Below are 20905 nucleotides of genomic sequence, written 5' to 3' on the forward strand. Positions count from 1 at the left end.
ACAGATGTTGCTATTGGGTGATGTCATTGTAAGACTATGGTTTACTCACAATTTGGTGTCTCTTAGCCAGCTATGATAGAGAGTGTGTTAGCAGTATATCCTGTTCTGAAATAAATCCCTCATAGTCCTCTTCACTTTCAAGACAGAGGTTAAGGTCTCTAGGCGCTCTCTGGTGCATTGCAATCAACCTTGGATCCGGTCAGAGATCCCAACAGATCTCTGTCACTGTAGAGGGTTCACGCTTTGGAGCCTCAAACGTGTAGTGTCCATTCGTACTAGGAGTTTTTACACTCTGTGGAGTGTTTCACTGACACATGCATCCCTTACGACTGAAGTGCTATGTCTGGTGGGGCTTCCATGGTTTCTGTGATTTCAGTATGGGCTGTAGTGCTACTATGAGCTGTATGCGATTGTGCTTGACCTCAGAATACACCTTAGATCCTGCTCTGGGCTGACCACCAATAATACAGCTTGAAAGTTACTCTGCATGTGCAGGGACAAGGAACCACACTAATAGCTCCACAGTGCCTCTGAGTGGAGACACCAGCACTTCCACGTCACCGCTCCGCACTAGCAAACGCTCTATGGTAGTGCGGGCTGCATAATGCGCGTGCTGTGACAGCAATACATCTCACATGGTGCTCCCCATTGGAATGCGCCCCAAAATGCTGCACATGTCTTGCTCATGCACTGTAAGTTGCCTGTGGAAAGCGCCGGGACACTCTTTTAGAGTAGCCGAGCGCTATAAAAATGCACTTTAACATAACATAACATAACATAAAAGACACCAGGCAATAGAAAGTAATGCCGAAGACAGAAGTGTTACAACATTTGTATCAAAATATTTATTAGTGTGCCGGTCTGTGTGTTTTGACAGTTCAAACCCATTGAGCAGCAGGACTGTAAATGGTCTACTTTCTTTGCCTCATCACTTATAGAATATAATAAAGTCAAAGTGTACGCATCAGTGAAATGTCCGTGGGCTGGTCTCAAGGAACGAAGGACAAGCCAGGGAGCCAGTGTCTCAAGAGGACTCATCCAAACGAGCCAGATTCCGAAGGCGATGACCAAAAGCCTTGTTCTATCTGTACATGTGCAATTTGTTTATATTTTATAAGTTGTGTGTTTTGTAGGGTGTAGGCTGCATACTAAAGCAGCCTCAAGTAAGACCTTGCTTTTGTTTCTGCATGCAGTGTAGTCTTTTTGCAAAGAAAGGGCATGTCTAAAAGATGTTTATATAAAAACAGCGAAGTTTAAAAATAAGTTTTCAAGGTTACGTATGGGATTAAACCCAACAAAGGAGGGCACGCAATCGTGGATCAAGCAGTGGCTGGACTCTAACTGCAGACTTTGTGGTTGGCCACAGGAAACACTAGTCCATATAGTGTTTGTGTGCCCCAAGTTGATTAAGGTTAGACGTACAGTTTTGAGACCACATTTCTTGAAGAGCGGGGTGAGATCTGCTCGTCAGGCCTTCATCATGTCACTACCTGGCGAATCGATTCCAGTAGTGTGTCATTCGGTAAAATCTTTCTTGGCAGTTAAAAAAATGTTTGATACAATAAGGTAGATCTCCACTATTTGTATGGCTGTGCTCACTAATAGAATTATCTGGCTTATAATCTTTACAACTTAATAATAATGCTACAAGGGTGAAAATTATTTGATATGTCAAAACAGACGTGCCACTACTACTGTAAATTTATTGTACTTTATTATTGTTTTAATATGATGGTTGTTGTAATAATCTCATATTAGAACTTTACAGTACATTGACACACTTTATTATTGCTTTGATATGACGGTTGCTGCAATAATTGCACATTAGCACCTTGAAATGTAATTTGTCCATGAAATGTACATTAGAAACTTTTTTGTTTCAGGTAATTTTACATCTTAGCATCAATGCTTTGAATAACAACGTATGTAAAGTTTTCCAGCTGAAATGAATGGTTATTAGTTAGAATATCTCTCCATTATGTATAAGGAAATAGTATGCTGTGCACGCCGTCACCTTTAAAATATAACATGTGCAATATTATTCTGTAATTATTGATGTTATGTGATTGGATTTTATTTTATTGATACGTTTTAAAATTGTATATATAGGACAGTTTCTTATTTTATGTGCTGGGAAGATGTTTTGCTCATAATTAATTTTTAATGATTAATCTAGTTTTTAAGATTGAAATGTGAAGTTGCTGTGATTGCAATGATTTCAAATTATCAAGCAATAAAGATTATTATTTACTAAATCATTTTTTTTTACATATTTGATTAATTCACAAGTGAATGCTAAACGGCAGTTGGCCACAAGGACTGTGAATATGAGTTTTTGTTTGCATTCTCTCCCTAGGTGTTTTCGAAGTGGCATGCTTAACGACAGACCACTTCACAGGTGGCATGAAGGAGCACTACAGAGTGAGAAACTGCCACTGGTCCCTTCCTGATCTTTACTTACCCACAAAGACCATTTACATTGCGGCTGAGGAAATTGAATGGGACTATTCACCCAGCAGGGCCTGGGAAATGGAGAGACATCAAATTCATGAGGAAAGGTAACAATTTACAAGAAAATGAAGAAATGAATCTAAATAATGGTGATGCAGGGTAATGAAGCAAATCCCAGTAAAATGTTTCTAATGACAATAAGAGTACTTTTTCAAGAAATGTTTCTATTTACCATTCAGTTCAAATCTTTACACATTTGACATATGAGTGCCTCTGGAATTGTCAGTCCTGCATACAATTATATTTATATTGAGTTTATTTATGATGTTGATATAAAGAAAGCAGTCAATTAAATGTGCACTGTTAATATCAAAGGGGTCTCAGAATGGGAGCCAACAGCCCTATTAGGATTACAGGATCTGCAGTAAATTTGCAGGCACGTTCACCTCCACTCGTAGATTTCAGATACCAAAAGCAGCCAAAATCTCTGAGTTAAATACTGGGGAGTTAATGAGGAATGTCAGGGTAATTGGGACCTGAATGATCAATTCCCCAGTAATTCCTCATTACTAAGTGGTCTTCTAGGTCCCCTCCTACATTTCCTACAGGTCCCCTCCAACATTTCCTCAAACGCCTCCTACACCAAAAACTCCAGAGAGGATTGTGGGGGGGGGGGGTTAATGTGGCCACCACAAAGGTCACTTATGATGGGGTCCTGCCTAATCCTTGGGTGTTGGTCAACCACACTATACAATGTTAAAGAGACAATACTTGGCATAGAAGATTTAGATTTCTAAAGACACAAGTAGTTTCAAAAGCAAAAGAGGACTGTGCCTGGAAATCCCAAATACTCTGAAACAAAGGATCATCAAACAAGTGTTCCCCCAAGTTATCCCGAAACTCTGGTGCTACAGACAACACTGAACATATTTAAGGATGTACTCCAAACCTACCTAATAAAGAGAGATTTATCCTGCATAAACTATAGTGCCACCTCCCCAAGTAGCTGAGAACAAAAGGGGATAGGTCCATTAACGCGTGGTGAGGGCTAGACCCTTTATAGAATTCAATAACACAAATTGCCCAAACCACAATTACTCCACAAATTTTTAAGAGGGAAGAAATCAATTTATTATGACCAACCTCGACATCTTACTCAATGTCAATTTTTTATCCTATTCAAATTATCACAAACTTTGTGACAGAAAACAAACAATACATTAAATCTTTAAACACCTATATATACTTTGTACACACATAAAAAACACCAAATGTTTACACAATAAATACATTTTCTGCATCAAACATTACAAAAAAATTATGAATACATCACAAACAACATTATAACAAACATTACAATAAAGGGGGGAAACATGGCGGCAGTCGGCTGACTGCTGCAGTGCTCTGCTCCGTTCCCGTTTCAAGTGCCGTAACTTACTCCACACAGCTCGCTAAACATGAATCATTAGCTCCCTCACGAACAGCTAAACAAACCCGGCAAACTAAAAAGAGGTATTTCGAGCAATTTGTCAGTACATTTCTCGGTGTTTCACCGCAGTTACTTACAGACGACGGCCTGCACACGCTCTGATGTGTATCAGCGAAGGAGAAGGCGAGCACCGCGGTATTGGTGAAAGGAGCTCTGAGACCGGCGGTTTCGCGACCGGCAGTGGTAAACGCCCTTCGACTCCAATGAACGAGCAGTGCACACCTGGGCTGCTGCACTGGAGTCAGGCCGCCCTGGAGCTCCACAGGAATAGGCGGTTACGGAGCCTCCGTGGCAATTCATTTTCAAGCCTCACGAATCAAAGCAGTAAGGACGCGCTTGTTCCCAGCATTACACAGTTCATTTCTGCAACTGATTCCTTCACCAGGTCACACGTATGTGTTTTGCACAAGGAGGATGAAGAGGGGGATGTAGCCCGTAGAAACAGCGTCCATAAGGTAAAAGGCAAGAGTGGGGGATGTGAATTGAAAGCTGCAAATTTACCTCGTGAATGCATGAATGCTGCAGAGGCTGACAAGGCTGACAAAAACCATAAAGGTGAAAGCGCAGCGAGGAGCTTGGAGAGGGCTGGCGCTTCCCGCAAAAGAAGGGGTAAAGGGGTACTGTTAACCTCAGGGGAGAAGCTGGTAAGGGAGCTGTCTGAAGAATCAGATAATGTCCTAAACTCTGCTAAAGTGCCCTTTGATCTGAAAGCCTCGAGAACGTCCTCGTATCTTTCGGCAGAAGTTAAAGCAAAGAGGGGGAGAAAGCGAAATAAGACTAAGCCTCTTCCTAACCCTGTCCCCAAAATCACCCCTTCTCTGCGATCTTACTTCAAGGTTATCCCACAAGTGCTGGAAATTGGACAGGAACACCTACAGAGGGACAGCACTCCTAACGAACACAATCCAGGGTCTAGAGACATAGCGTCGCTAGAGCAAGACCTAGCCTCAGCCTCAGCTCTCATTAATCCTATAGATAGCATTCCCCTACAGGAAGAATTTGACTCTGACTTCGTATCAAATACAGCAGTACACTCCTGTTTGGGGGAGGCGGAGATGCACATAACGATCAGACCGGGCAAGCAGGTCCAGTTGTTGAAGACACCACTGCAGGATCACAGAAAGTCACTGCCACAACACCGATTGATGTACCCTTACGCTTAGAGAGTAGTTGTGAAGACCCTCCCAGCAACTTAGTCTCAGAAGCTGGAGTACTTTCAGAGCCTTTTTCCGCTTCCAATCCCCCCTCCAATTCTTCTGACGGTGATCCTCTACCTCGCCTGGGAGAAAATGGAGCCCGAGTCTCTTTTTTAGCACCCATTTCAATTGCCTCGTTGCAACAGATGTTTGCATCACTATCTGCCGAGATTAAGGAAGGCTTTGCAGAGTCGGCTTCAAATCAAAGAGATATAAGGAACTTTTGCGAAGCACTTGACGAAAAGATAGGTAATCTGTCGGTAAGAACACAAACCTTGGAAGAAACAGTGGGTCAAATCTCCATGCGAGCTGAGGGCACCCAGAAAGATATATTGAAGTTAAAGAGGGAAGATCTGGCTATATCAGAAAGAATGGAGGTTCTGGAAAATAACACCAGGCGCAGTAAAATACGTATTTTGAATGTTCCTGAAGGTAGCGAAGGCACCGACATTAAGAACTTCATAATCTCGCTACTAAAAGATTCTCTTAGTCTCCATCACACTCCTGAGGAATTAGCATTAGATATTCAACGAATCCATAGGGATCCATTCAGGCGTAATCCGCAGAGGGCTAAGCCGAGAAAAATCCTTGTAAACTTCCACACTTATTCCTTGAAGGAGCATATTCTGAACCTAGCCTTAAAACATAAAACGCTAACAGGCAAAGGCTTTAAGTTTCAAATACGCTCTGACCTGTCCAGATTCACCCTTGATAAACAGTGGGAGCTAGGCAGAAGAATGGATGCCTTTCGTAAACTAGGTGCAACGGTGCAGATGGGCTTCCCCGCATCCCTTAAGATTATGTTGGACAATAAAATGCACAATATCCGATCGGTGCAGGCCGCAGATGAACTACTGATGTCTTTAGGCAGCAGGAAGGAGAAGGGTGCTAGCTGAGGGGTAAAAAAAGACACTCTTCTTCAACTGATATAACCTCCCTCTAATGTAATCCTCTTTTACATAGGTTTTAGGCCCTGGCTTAATACTAAAAAAAAAAAAAAAAGGGAAAAGAAAGGAAGGGAGGAAGGAGAAGGAAGGAAAGGGGAAAAAAAATACAATAACATAGGTGTTGTCTTTTCTTTCTTAGAGGATATAATAAAATAACATAAAATAAAGTAAAATAACAGTCAAAAAGAAAAAAAAAAAGAAAGAGAAGGGAGGGTATAAGGAAAAAAAATAAAAATGAATAGTACTATTCAAAAACCCATGCTCGCAATATATATATGGCGAGTTATCATGTTATATTGAGAGGCACACGAGGTGGGGACGGGGAAGAGCTAGGGGCACTTACTTTCGGAATTTTCCGGGTAGTGAGTTCAGGGGTTTCCCATGGGAGGGGGGGAGGGTTCGGGGGTCACTGGGGGGTGAAGGGGGGTAACAAAAATGGAAAAAAATATCCACTCTTGATAGAGCTCCAATCATCATATTTTTGTAGTTATTTTCTCCCAAACTTTCTTTCTTCTTGTTGGCAGATAAACATAAACATGGAACTTTACAAGCAGATAGTCTTGAAATGTAGCCCTTATTCCAAGAACTATGAGTAGGCCTAGGATTTTATCCTGGAATGTCAATGGTCTCCGCACCAGACCTCGTGCTAATAAAATCGTGCAGTACCTTCGAGACGTGGATGCCGAGATCATTATACTCCAGGAGACGCACTTAATCGAAAGTGAAGTGCTTGAGCTAGCTAAGAGGAACAGGTGGATAGAATCCTCTATCTCAACATCTCAATCACTAAACACATGGGGGGTCTCTATTTTATTAAAAAAACCTTCGAATTTGAATCTGAAAATTTTACAACAGAAAGTAGACTCCGGAGGGAGATGGGCCATCGCAGCAGTAGAGATAGGTGGGGGCGGCAATAACATTAGCAGGATATTATGGGCCAAACTGCGATGATCCTTCTGCACTAGAATCCCTATTCCAACACCTTTTGAGTTTTCCAGAGCCAGTGATTATAACCGGCGACTTTAACATCACCATTAACCCTCTACTGGATAAATCTCCCAAAAGCAGACAACAAGTTTCCTCTAAATCTAGAAACTGTCTATTAGGCTTAATGAAACAATATGGATATGTCGATATTTGGAGACTTAGAGAGGGCCAGAGACAGGGTTTCTCGTTTAGAAATCTCAAATATAGACATAGTTCAAGAATAGACTTCATCCTAACTAGTAGAGCTTTGGTCGATTCTATTATCTCAGTAGACTATATCCCATCACACTTATCAGACCATTCCGCGATGAAGCTGGAAATGGAGTGGGGCAGTAAGTCTTCCTCTAGATTGGGGTCCTTTGATAGGTCATTTCTAACATCAACAGATGATATAGAGTTTCTCCAATCAGAGGTATGTGAGTTTTTTATTGCCAATATGGACACAGCCCCAGCAGGCATAGTTTGGGACACTTTTAAGTGTACACTAAGAGGTATAGTTAAGAATAGGGTATATCATAGAAGAAGTCAGTACAGGGAAGAGATATCTTCTATTGAGAATAGTATGTCTGTCATTCAGTCCGACATAGATACTGACAGAACTTTAGATAGCCACAACTTATCCCTGAAACTTGCAGAGCTAGACGGGCTTAAAAATAGCTTGTCTTCGGTCGTAGAGAAGCGTGTCCTGCAGAAATGGGAGGCAAGCAGACTTTCTCACTTCCAGTATGGGGAGGGTGCAGGAAGATTGCTGGCCCGGAAAATCAAATCAGATCGGGTTCGTAATAATATTGCCTCGGTCACATCAGATAAGGGCACCTTTTCTAGTGATGCAGAAATCAGATAGACTTTCAAAACATTCTTCCAATCAATCTATCACGAAGATCTCAATGTTACACCTAACGACGTTTCAAACTGGTTAGAGGATATCTCCCTTCCATCTCTGTCATTCGGGCAGAGCAGGTTTCTAGAAGAGGAAATAAGCATTGCTGAAGTAGAGCAGGCTATAAGGGGAGCAAAAGGGGGTAAGGCGGCAGGAACCGACAGTCTACCAAGCGAAGTATATAAACATTTGTTATCAAAGGTGTCCCCAATTTTAGCGGCTTTGTTTAATCAAATATTGAGGGAAGGAGACGCACCGCCTGCCTCATGGGATAATGCCTCAATAACGCTTATTTTAAAGCCAGGGAAGCCTCCCTCTGATTGTGGCTTGTATCGGCCTATTTCAATCTTGAACACCGACTATAACATTTTTGCCACTATACTGGCCAAACAGCTCAGCCAGGTTGCGCCTGACATACTTCACTCTAACCAAAAAGGTTTTATAAGAGGGAGACAGTTATATGAGCTTACTTACAAATCAATAGGATCTATAGATGTGGCCATAAAAGAAGTTCTTCCCCTATCTATTCTCACGTTGGATGCTACCAAGGCCTTCGACAGGGTAAACTGGTTATACCTGTTGGAGGCCTTGAAAAATTTTTACGTTGGAGATAAATTTCGTAGGGCAATAGACTTGCTATATCGTAGTCCTTCAGCTTCAATCCTGATCAACGGGGGCCTTACCAGGCCATTTAGAGTAACCAGAGGAACCCGACAGGGCTGTCCCCTGTCTCCCCTCCTTTTCGATTTGTATATAGAGCCCTTTGCACAAACACTAAGAGACAGTGCCCCTATTAAACCCTTTATCTTTGGTGATTGGGAAAAAAAGTGGCACTTTATGCTGATGATATAATGATTTTCACGACAGATATCAATGCAGCATATCCAGAGGTCATAGATTTAGCTCTCAAATTTGGCAAAATCTCAGGATACGAAGTGAATGCCTCTAAAACAGAGTCAATGACTTGGAACATCGATTTAACTACCTTCAATGAAACATCAAGACCTCAATTACGATACCTGGGGATAAATATAGTTAAAGACATCGACCTGATCGCTTCCTTAACTTTTGCTAAAATAGCAGCACAGTGCCGAAAAAACATGAGAGATTGGTCGCACCTCCCGCTTACTATCCTAGGTAAGGTTAACTTGGTAAAAATGTGTATTCTGCCAAAGATTTCGTTTTTATTTAATTCAGTCCCACTTTTCTTTGATCCTAAATTAATTTCTAAACTGCAAAGCGCGATTTCTACTTTTATTTGGAATAGTAAGAGCCCAAGAATTTCTTGGAAGAAAATAAGACGCCGCAGAGAGAAGGGAGGGCTGGCGGGACCAGATCTTCAGGTCTACGCATGTGCGTTTCAGCTCTCGCATTCACGCATGTTACTAAAAATACCAGCAGTAACAGGGGTAGGCCATATGTTCTCTACTTTATTGAACTGTGAGGGAGTAGGACAGGTCTTTTTTTTTGTTTAAATTTGGAGACCCAAAATAAAAAAATAAAAAAAATAGAAGATATTGCAGGGGATAGCTTCCACGTGGTACAGAATGAGGCACGCGATTAAACTGGGGTATTACTCAGAGAAAGCTCCTATATGGGACCTACCAGCTCCCCAGCTTGGGCAGAAGACGCATTAACTCAACCACTAAGAGAGGCCGGAATCAATACCTGGGGAGACCTGTTTATGGATGGAACTCTACTTCCTTGGGACTACTTAACAAACAAGGTCGGGCCAAGCCTGTCTAGATTCAAATTCATACAAATCTCAAGCTGGTCCCAGTCATACAACTTACAGCCACCCCGGATTAGCAGTTTACCTATAGGTGGCACTAGTGAATTAGTGACGTGCCTGTTGGACAGTCCCCCCGTAAAGAAGGAAATATCACTCTGGTATAATAAGATCATGGAGGAAACAGATGGTAAATTTTGCCTTCCGACAACATTATGGGCTGATTCATTGCCAGGAATAGATGTGGAGGAGCTTTGGTCAGCTTCCTGTGTGGTACTGTGGGACCTGGTTAGACCTGCTTGGCTCCGTAAGAACCACCTTTTTACAATACACAGGGCTTACTACTCCCCGCAGAGGCTGTCAAAGTTCTCCTCTACAGGCCCGGTCTCGTGCCCAAGGTGCGGACTTGTTGCCGCATCCGACATCCATATGTTTTACGAATGCCCAAAAATAACTTCATTCTGGGACTCTATAGGAACCAATCTATCCTTGTCATTGGGCTCTCACATCTCCATTGATCTCGCCCTCGTTATTTTTGGTCTGAAGGGCAAAGCCCATAATGCTGCCTCTAACCTGGTGTTTTATTCTATTCTGGCGGTGCGTAGGGAGATCTGTAGACACTGGAAGGACGCCCAGCCCCCTACTATACATGAATGGCATTCCTCGGTCCTCCAGATTTCGAAACTCGACCTAGCCAGAGGTGGAAATCCGAGCAGGAGAGCCTTTTGGACACAGCTGGCGCAGTCATATTGAGCCTGGGGTTTTTTTTGTTGGTTTTTTTTCCCAGGGTCCTATGATTAATGCGGGCATTGCCTACCCCTGCTTCTATGGCGAAGAGTCATGGAGCATACGGGGTCACGGTGTCTCGGGCACTATCTACCAATGAACAGCCCTACGCAAGATCCCTCAAGGCTTGTGTGAATGTGCTGCTGGGATCCGGCCTCTCCCCTCTCTTAAGAGTTCCCTGCCAGCTAATGCTGAGACAGTACAGAAGCACAGCCGGTTTTTTTGCTCTGTGGCGTTTTCTTGGTCTGATAGATTAGAGCCATGCACGCAAATGAGGATACAAAGAAAAAAAAAAAACATTACAATCAAAAAATGAGAGAAACCAATTTTTGGGGGGAATTATAAGCAAATAAATGGCTCATAAACAGTTCAATACTGGACCAGCAGGTCCTAGTATCATAAAGATGACAATTTATTCCACTCTAGAAAGTGCTGACGCGTTTCAAGACCAGGTACAGTGTCACTGGTCTCTCATCAGGGCTGTTTTATTCTTTGTATCTGAAAGATGCAAAAAAAGTATTTTACTCATCAATTTCGAAAAAGAAGTCCTTTTTTAGCCAGTGGGCTGAGAGGATAGATAGCTACATACCAGACTTATTTATGGGAAGAGCAGGGCTTTAAAGCATCATAGATTTCATACAGACTGTTTCTTCACGTGGCCAGGCAGGAAAATCTAAAAGAGTTTGAGTGCATAGGTGGGTCAAACGGGCTCATGATTTAATTATTGCGATATCGCCTACTAATGAATAAGGCATACCTTGCTATTGTCCAGCTTCCGCCAAATGGTGTGTTCATATATGTTGCACCACCATGTGGATGCACCCCTAGAACAATAATGACAACCGTTTTAGCCATGGGGCGTCCACTTACAAATCTATTACACCAAGTTGCATGCACTTCACAAAGCGGGGAGGGAGGGGGCAGGAACCGTTTCGCCTACTTTCCGATATTATATGTGCTCTTTTAATTGAAAATTGTGCTTTTGAATCGCAGTCCTGTTAAAACAAAACACGGGTGTAAGCGCTCATTGCTAAAACTAAAGCGTTCGAGTAAAACATGAACATGAAGGAAACTCATTTAGTTTACCTGCTCTCTAGTCACAGCACGCCGCTATTGGAATCGGTGTTTTCTCAATAACGATGGCCGCGCATAGACTTCCTGTATTTAGAGCGCGACAGCAAACAGGGCATGATGGGACTTGTAGTGTCCTATACATCGCACCAACATAAATTGATTTTTTGTTTGATAAGACGCGTGAAACAACAAAGTACGTCTATTACATGATGTTGTTGTAATAAATAAAAAAACGAAAATCATTATTTAAACGTGTGCTGCGTTTGGAGGTCAAAAACTTTAAAACTTTATTGGCAAGTCATCTGTAGGCGCTGTTGCCGAACCTGGGCCATGTCATTAGAATAGTAAATGTCGGCTTAATTCGCATTTATTCTATGGTCACTTGGCCAACCACCAAAGTGAGAACCGTTATTCAACGTCATGTTGTGAGTGTAAATTATAAAAGTCGAAGCTTTATTGACAATGCATATATAAGCTCTATTGATAACCCAGTGCTCAGTCTTTAGGGTTTTATGTTTCTACCTGCCAGGCATTGGCCATGTATATTCTATGTCCCTAGTGTGTTAATGAAAAGAGGATGTAAGACCACAGATAAAGCCAGGGATGTCTGACGGATGCCAGTCCGCTATACTGTATATCTTAAACAATTATATGTTGGCTTTTTCAACAAACTGTTCAGGCCAGTTTGAGTGCTATTATATTTCAAGATGAGGTAGGCCTCTTTTTGAAGTAAGGCACGCTCGATGTTGTGGCATTTTGTCATTAAATTCACAGTGTATAACACAGACCATTTAAAGTCGTGTTCATTGTGACCTTTATCACAGAAATGCTCGACCATCGGAGCAGTCATTATTTTCTTCTTAATGCGCGATCGATGCTGGCTGATCCTTTGGTTGACCTGTTGGCTGGTCTTGCCTATGTAAATCAACGTGCACGGACAGAGTATCGCATAAACAATGTTTTTTGTTTTGCAATTGGAGAAATCTGTATGTCTCCACTTGATTCCATGATGGACAAATTCATTGACTTCAATTGTAGTGGAACAAGCAACGCAATTGCCGCACTAGTGATGGCCTTCAACAGGCTTTAGGTTCCATTGTGCCAAAAGATCACTTTTAGGCTTTGAGATGGTGATATCAGCTCTAATCAATTGTTCGTCAATACTTCGATTTTTTCTATAAGCGAAGATGGGCTTAGGAAATGGACAATTCAAACCCTCCAGTAGATGCCAGTTCTTTAAAACAGCTTGGCGCAGCTTATGGGTGTCAAACATTCTCTAGGCGTGTATCTGGCACGCTTGAATGAGTGCTTGAGGAGCTTCTTAGGGTTGCCCCTGTCTTGCATATCATGACAAAAAGATCTTGCATGTCTCTCATAGTCTGCCACATCCGAGCAATTACGCCTAATTCTAAGCAATTGCCCATAGGGCAAATTGGCCTTTAAATTGCGTGGATGTGCACTCCTGTGATGCAGGATGGTATTCCTATCAGTCTCTTTTTTGTGAAGCGATGTTACCAATTGTCCCTCCTCACATCCCAGTTCGACATCCAAAAATGTCATGCGGCTAGTGCTATTTTCTATTGAGAATTGAATGTCACTATGTCTTGCATTGAGCCATCCGTGGAAAGACATTAGCTCCGCCTGGCTCCCCTACCACAGGATATGAGAGAAACAAGGACCCCCTGGGTAGTGGTAGTATATAGACTCTCCCCTGCCACAGGAGCCAGACGTCGTCAATGTAACGATACCACTGTATAATTCGATCTCTGAACGGGTTGTTAGCTTCCACGAACTTCTCTTTGTATTGTGCCATGAAGAGAACCGCCATTTCTGGGGCATAAGCACACCCCATGGCAGTCCCTTTCACTTGCATGTAGTACTCACCATTGAAGGTAAAGTAATTCTTCCTTAATGCTATTTCCGCCAATTCTAAGATAACGGCAGTGGGGACCCGATGTGGTCTTTCCCTTTGGTCAAGATATAAATCCATTACTTGTAAGGCCTCTTCTTGAGGAATTTGGGTGTATAGCGATGTGACGTCCATAGTCACCATGATTTGAGACTGTGTATCAAAGCTAGTTCCCTCAACCTTTAGCAAAAAATCGGTTGTATCACGTAGATATGATTTGACCTGGCTCAAGAATGATTTTAAGAAAAAATCCACATATTGCGCAATCGGCTCTAAACATGAGTCGCACCCCGAAACTATCGGGCGGCCAGGGGGCTCTTGTAGGCTCTTGTGGATCTTCGGAAGAAGATAAAGGACCGGATTCCTGGGATATTTCCTAAGAAGGTAGTCCACAAGTAGGACACTCATGGGGCCAGGATTTACCAGATGAACTGGTCCTCCATTTGCAAAAATTCAATAACTGTAGTCATACCCTGCTGTAATTTTCTTGTTCTTTGACGTCATTGATCACTACATCCAGATTCTCATATTATATGAAGTTTGTTCATCTTATTGTTTTGATAGTGTTCCTATATCCCACATGTGTACAGACCTCTGGCACACATCTTCTGAGCTTAACAAAACTATATAAATAAAATAAATAATCTCTCTTTTTCTTTCTCTCTCTCCCCTTTATTTTAAGAGTTATGAAATAACATAAAAGGGTATTTGAAGTAAAAGTAAACACTTCTGACATATACCATGTCCCCTGTTATTAAGGAGTAATTCCATGGTTGTAACCAGTAAATCTAAAACTTCAAAAAGAGTCCCGCCGTAATTTTTGGAAGAATCAAATGTATGTAATGGAGCTCAGCCCTACCTCATGAAAGTAGCAGGTGACTTCGGAGCTATGTGGAGATTTGAGACACTTGTTGTAAATTGGCAGCAATAAGGTTAGCATTAGCAGAAGCCATCCTGTGTTTAGAAGCTATCTTGTCAGTTTTGTGGAATCCATTTTGTATTTGTCAGCCATTTTGTTTGCCATGTGCTACCATGTGCTCGCCATGTGCTCTGTCCTACCTTTCTGTTGTCTGCTCTTGAAATCTGTCTAGAGACAGGTTATATTTAGCCTTTTCTGCTTTGCACCTGCTCAGTTGAGCTTGCAGCTGTCCTTGCAGCTGTCCCCAGTCTGTAACTGTCAGGATGTGTTCACCAGAATTAGCAACTGTTAGCTCCTCCCACTTGTTGACTGTGCATTTTCTGTATGACCTTATATGTACCTAAAACCAGCATTTTGTACTTGTACCGCCTTCATTTGAGCCCCTGTGTGGGTATAAAAGGACCAAGCGCCTTCCATTCAGTGTGCTACTTTATACATTACCGAAGTAGTTGTGTGAATGTAGTTCCACCTCATGAGGTTTAATAAACTCTGTATTTTCTATTCCAGTTTCTGTGCCAACTTCTATTCTATGGTCTGAGGACTCTGTGCAGAGAAGGGAGTATCCCTAGCACTGGTAGGCCTTGCTGAGGCCCACTACTGCACACTGGTAGATCTGATCCACTCATGGACACTCCTGCTAATAACACAGCTCATTGGAGATCTATGTGCACCTCAGTAGAGTCAAATCAACATTTCATCACTTCAGTTTGAGAAATAAAATATCCTTTTATGTTAGTTGAGAGAGATAATTCTTTGTGCTGTAGGCTGCACAAACCATTCCGATGTACACACTCATGGTGATCACACACCTTCCCTGGCTATTTCCCATCAAGCCCAGAGAGGTTTGCAGGAAGATATAAAGCATGAATGGACAAACCACTTCCTGGCATCCCCTAACCTACCCTACTCCATGACTAGGCCTCTACAGTCCCATAATAGCAAAGTGCCTGGGTTAATTTGTCATATTTCATGACACAGGATGGAACATTTATTAATACTGTCTTCTTCTCCATTAGAATCTCAACCATCACACTCACACATTCATTTCCATTTTCCATGGTGCATCCTTGGTCAATTTGATGTGCCATTTTCAATAGCATTCCTCAACAGTGCAGTGTCAAAGGAAAACCTAATCCGGAATAACTGGCATATATGTCTTACTTTGCTGCTTTCACTTCACATATCCTGTCCTTACTCCCACATTGTTTCCAACAATGCCCGGACACAGTAGGTGGATACTATATATCACCCATGTCCACAACTGATGGTCTGCCTGCAATTGCATTGTTGTTTGCTGTTCTTAAAGAAATCACAAAATTTACCAATTATGTCTAGGTTTAGCCTACATAGCACTTGCGCTGTGCCTGTGAAATCTATTGTATGTAATATATCTTAAGAGAGACTTACATCCCGCCTTCTCTTCTTATTGGTCAGTGTGCTCGCCACTTCACTTTTCCTCAGTTTTATTGGTTGTAGCCTTTTCTCCCTTTTGCATTTCTCTTATCAGTTTCCCGAGGTCCAAGTACTCTTTACCATCCACCTTGGAGGCTGGAAGCTTTTTTCTTGTGGTTAACGCTGCACAGCATTTACTATTTGAATTTGGTTATTTTTCCATGGCTGCACGCATTTAGAGCGAGCTTCTGTTTTGTTTTTTTTGTCCTGTCTGCAGACATTTCAAATCAGCTTGTTACATTTTTGGCCTCTGTCTTGCAAATAATTGTCATTTTTTGGACCATGCATTTGTGCATTTATGCCTTTGAACTACTTATCTCGTGTTTTTTACCATGCAATCAGTGAAATGTTGTCATGGCAGCATCATACATTTAATGAGTGCTTGTTGACTGTAGATTTTGCTTTATTGAAAAAGTATGTGCTGTGATACTTTTGAATTAATTAGCTTATTCCTTGTACTACACATTCTGGAAAACCTTGACTTGAGGCAGCAGCATGCATTTTATGCGTGTTTTTTGCCTGCATGTTTTTTGCTTTAACTATGCACCTTTCTTTAATGTATTACATTTGTGCCTCTGGCTCCTTTCAAATTATTATCTCGTGTTTTGGGAATATTCATTTTGTGAAATATTGCCATGCAGGAAAACGCATTTTATGTGTGTTCGCTGCCTGCATGTTCTTGATTTTTTCCAAATATTTTCCTCCGATGCCTTTAAAGTACTTATCTCGTTCCTTACCAAACACTCTGTGAAATATTGTTGAGGCAGCAGCATGCATTTTTTAGAGTGTTAGCTGTCTTCATATTGAGGGGTTTTCCACATTTTTCACTCAGAGGCCTTTAAACAAATTATTTAGTTTTTTGTACCACGCATCCTGTCAAATATTGTCGATCCAGCAGCACACATTTTATGCGTATTCTGCAGGGTTTTGCTTTGTCTTAGGCTTTTTCTTTAATTTATTACATTATTGCCTCACACACCTTGCAAAGAAAATTCTTGTTTTTGGCACCATTCAATTTGTGAAATATTGTTGTCACATCAGCATGAATTCTATGCGTGATTGTTGCAGGTGAAGTCCATAATAAAAGGGCTTTTTGGGCTAACTTGCGGTGTAACAGGGCCTAATAATTTCAGAGTGCAGTCACCAATCAACCACTTACCCTTCACAAGGATACATTTCCTGCCCCATTACCCTGAACGTGTTAAAATTAATAATAATACAGTGCATTTCCACCATAAAGAGACAGGTACCTGAGCAGCGATGACCAGTGCATGGGGAACATCCCACCAAAACCCCACAGTTACCAGCAGAGCTGTCTGTTTTCTTAATAACCAAGCTTCAAAGGATTTAATTGTTTTGTTTTATTCCAGACTTTTGGTATTGTTAAATTACTATTGTTGTGTTTATAATAAAACAAGTAACAACACAATATATTGCCTTTCTTAAAAAACAAGTCCTAACACTTCACCACAGTTTCAATAAATTATATTGCACAACTATTCATCAAACTACAACTTATGAAACAAAGCAACATATTATTAATCACATAGGCGAAACCTAATGCATTTACCAATACTTGTTTTACTTTGCAGTTACACTTGAATTCAGGTCATAGATCAGGATAACTACTGAATAAAGCAAAGACCCAGATAATATGTACAGATAGTATCTCCTTCTAGGATACTCGGCGGGTGGCCTCCACTACATATCTTGGTATAAAGATTAATTCAAATGTAGAGACAATCACTCAACTTAATTTCAACCCTCTGATTAATAAGATGTCATCCAACTTAAGGCGTATGAATGCACTACATTTGACTATTATCAGCAGGATCAACATTCTCATAATGGTAATGCTACCTAAGGTATTATATCTGTTTAGATCCCTGCCTATAGAAATCGAAGGATCTATATTGAAGATGTTAGACTCCTTGTTCATTAATTGTATTTGACTGTATGGCAAGGTTAGAAGATCTTTGAAACTTCTTACTCTCCTCCAGGCACGGGGTGGATGGGCTGTCCCTAACCTAACGTTCTATTGCTGGGCTGCCCTACTACAGCAAATGAGTATACTCTTTTTTGAGAGAGGCTCCAACAAGCATTCTGAAGGGCCAGGGGTCCCCCAACTATTTATGAGCTTGCAGTCTGAGAAACAGCGGGGGCTTTGCTACTTTGTCAACTGGAGCCTAGCTACTTTGAGAAGGCTTGATTTAAAATGATCATCCATGTCTGGTAAATCTTGGCGAGAATCAGAAAGTTTATGAAGATTGAAAAATACAGGAGGTATACACCACTCTGGAGATCGGCATTCCCCCTATCTGTTATGACGTGATGGGTAGACAAAGGGAGCATCACAGCCTCACTAAGATTACGGATATCTTGTTATAAGATCAACTGCGCTCTTTTCTGAATTACAGACGGATTATGAAATACCAGACAGATCTTATTTTAAGTATGTTTAAGTAAAAGAGTTTCTTAACAAACGCAGATTGGAAGTATCTTAGACTAAGATCCCCCGCTCGAGGCATTCGATAAAATGGATTGTAAGATAAAGCATCTATACAGTATACTTTTGGATCAAGTCGCAGACGATATATAAAAAATACTAAATTAAAATGAGCTAGTAAACTTGATAATACAGATGTGGAATTAGATATGTCACTAGAACTGGCCAAAAAAACCTTTCTCTCAGCCAATTTGAAGACACAACATTTTAAAATGGCTTTTAACTTATATTTCACCCTGGCCAAATTGTTCAGCTGGAATAAGAGGCAGAATGATAGATGCCCTAGGTGTGGGACTGGCCCGGCCGAGGTGATTCATATGTTCTATGGCTGTAATAATCTACCACCCTTAAAAAAAAGGTTTGGAGGAATTTTGTGAGAAGACACTTGACAGGAGGGTTTGCTTTACTCCCTCCCTAATGTTACTGGGTCAAGTCGCTAGACTGCTCATTGCATCAAGATGGAAAGACCCTGACCCCCCCAATGTTTCAAACACGGTTGGCCCGAATAATTGCGATCCACAATCTAGAACAAACCTTATATGATTGTAAGTGGTGACTAGCTAGGAAGTGGGGAAAAGAGATCTGGTTCCCTTTATCAAACTGGTTAAACAGGGAATAAAATTCGGGAGTCTGACTGTAACCTTTAGTATCATAGTGATGTCCACCTATTGTTGGAAAGAAGGATTATTGTAATTAATTGATGTAGCAATTTACTAACTTATATTACTGGTTCAAGTTTTACAGTTTTTCTATACTAATGTATGAATTTCCAATATTTTTTAATTATCATATTGTTATCAGTCATATATTGTGTAGTCATTTTGTATTTATTTGACATGCTCCTCTCTGGTGAATAGATACATTTGAAAAAATGAATTCAGAAAGGGACTTTTCACAAGGTAGTGTTCAGAATGAAAGAAGATTGTCATCCGTTTTATTGTAGGCTTCCAAGCGCTGGTGTTTGCCCTTCTACCACTTACAATTACTGCTGCATTATTCTGCTAAGCCTTTGTCATTATTACCATTTTCAGACTCTACTACCAAGTCAACATGCACTGCTAGGCATTTTTAAAGGAATGAGTTAATGAAAAACGTAAATACTTTGCTTTAAATTTTACATTGCACTGATTTCCTCTTTATCATTGTCTCTTTTTTTCCAAGCCCCGGGGATGTGTTTTTAAATAAAGGCGATAAGTTCATTGGATCGAAGTATAAGAAGGCTGTGTACCGCGAATATACAGACAGGAGTTTCAACACTCGCAAAGAAAGGAAAGCAGAGGAGGAGCATCTGGGTATTTTAGGTAATGTACACAATGTAACAATATGGCACTGTATCCTATTTGTTTTTAGAGAGTGTGCATTGGGTCATCTGACTCCAACCATTGGTTGCCTTGGGACAGCCTCGATCAGCCATTGCTTTGAGGCAACTTCAATCGCATTTTCTTCTCTGACGACAATGGCAAGTCCTGGAACCAGGAGGCACCCAGGCCCCCCATAGCCAATCACAACGCTGCAATGCAGCATTGGGATTGGTCTGAGCACCGTGGACCGGCGCTCAGATGGCCAGGCATATATGGAATGTTTCCTCCGCATAGCATAAGGTGCATTGTTTTCACCATCTGGCAGAGAATGTTGGGTAAATACGAACATCATATTGAAAATAAGGCTTCATCCACTAAAAGCAACACATTTTCTTTTTTTGTGTGCATGTTAACTAAGGCTTATTCCTGGTATGATCTAGATTACTGAGCAGGGTGTATCATAATGTTTCCTAACTGTGACTTATCAAGACAGCCCTTTTTTAAGTGCAAACAATTGCTACATCAAAAATAAAAAAACAATTTTACTGAACTTGTGCATATTTGTTTAGCATTTTTCTTGTTATTGTTCAAACTAACTGACCAATGCTCTGCGATGAAGCTCCATAATGCTCATGTCCTTCTGTTTATAGTTTGAATTTGGAATTGTTTTCGTATGCTTAAGTACTGCATTTTATTAATGATGCTTGCCTTTACTAATTCTTTTCACTTCATTGACAGGCCCAATGATTCGTGCAAAAGTTGGAGAAAAAATTACCATTGTTTTAAAAAACAATGCAAGCAGACCTTACTCCATCCATGCCCAAGGTGTCAAAACAGACAGTTCTACAGTTAAAGAAACAATGCCAGGTACCCCTTATCAATCCCTTCTACATGAATGCATCTGTAGTTGAACAGATTACTTAAAGTGCTACTTATTTTGCCTGTTAGATATCTTTTTTGCATCCATTAACCTCAACTGGAAAAGCATTTATGATGGTGGTCACTGACAGGTAAAACATGACCTTATTCAAAGCTTCCTGCTGAGTTTTTCAGCAATTACCAGATGATGGCGATGGAAATTAATCAAGGTGATCTAAAAGGATGGTCATAGGATCAGGTGGATGTGAATCATAAACATGGAAGGGAATCAAGCCAATGGTGATGTCAGAGTAACAGCAAGAAGGGTGGAGGCACACCTTGGCACTTGTTTCATTTAACATCATGTGTTAGAGCTTTTAATTTTATGGTGTTCTGGATTTAGTTATTCATTAATTTATTT

General features: G+C 41.1%; 1 protein-coding gene across 1 annotated transcript in view; it reads left to right on the forward strand.

Annotated features, from left to right (window-relative positions):
• LOC147683722 (ceruloplasmin-like) overlaps positions 1–20905 on the forward strand; it is a 451969-nt gene that overhangs the window by 343764 nt on the left and 87300 nt on the right. Inside the window, exons 12-14 of the mRNA XM_086944095.1 lie at positions 2357–2558; positions 19487–19626; positions 20365–20493. Coding sequence (XP_086800221.1) covers positions 2357–2558; positions 19487–19626; positions 20365–20493 — 471 coding nt within the window. The remainder of the gene's footprint in view (positions 1–2356; positions 2559–19486; positions 19627–20364; positions 20494–20905) is intronic.

This window comes from Lissotriton vulgaris, chromosome 11 (assembly GCF_964263255.1).
Source record: "Lissotriton vulgaris chromosome 11, aLisVul1.2, whole genome shotgun sequence".
Lineage (NCBI taxonomy): Eukaryota > Metazoa > Chordata > Amphibia > Caudata > Salamandridae > Lissotriton > Lissotriton vulgaris.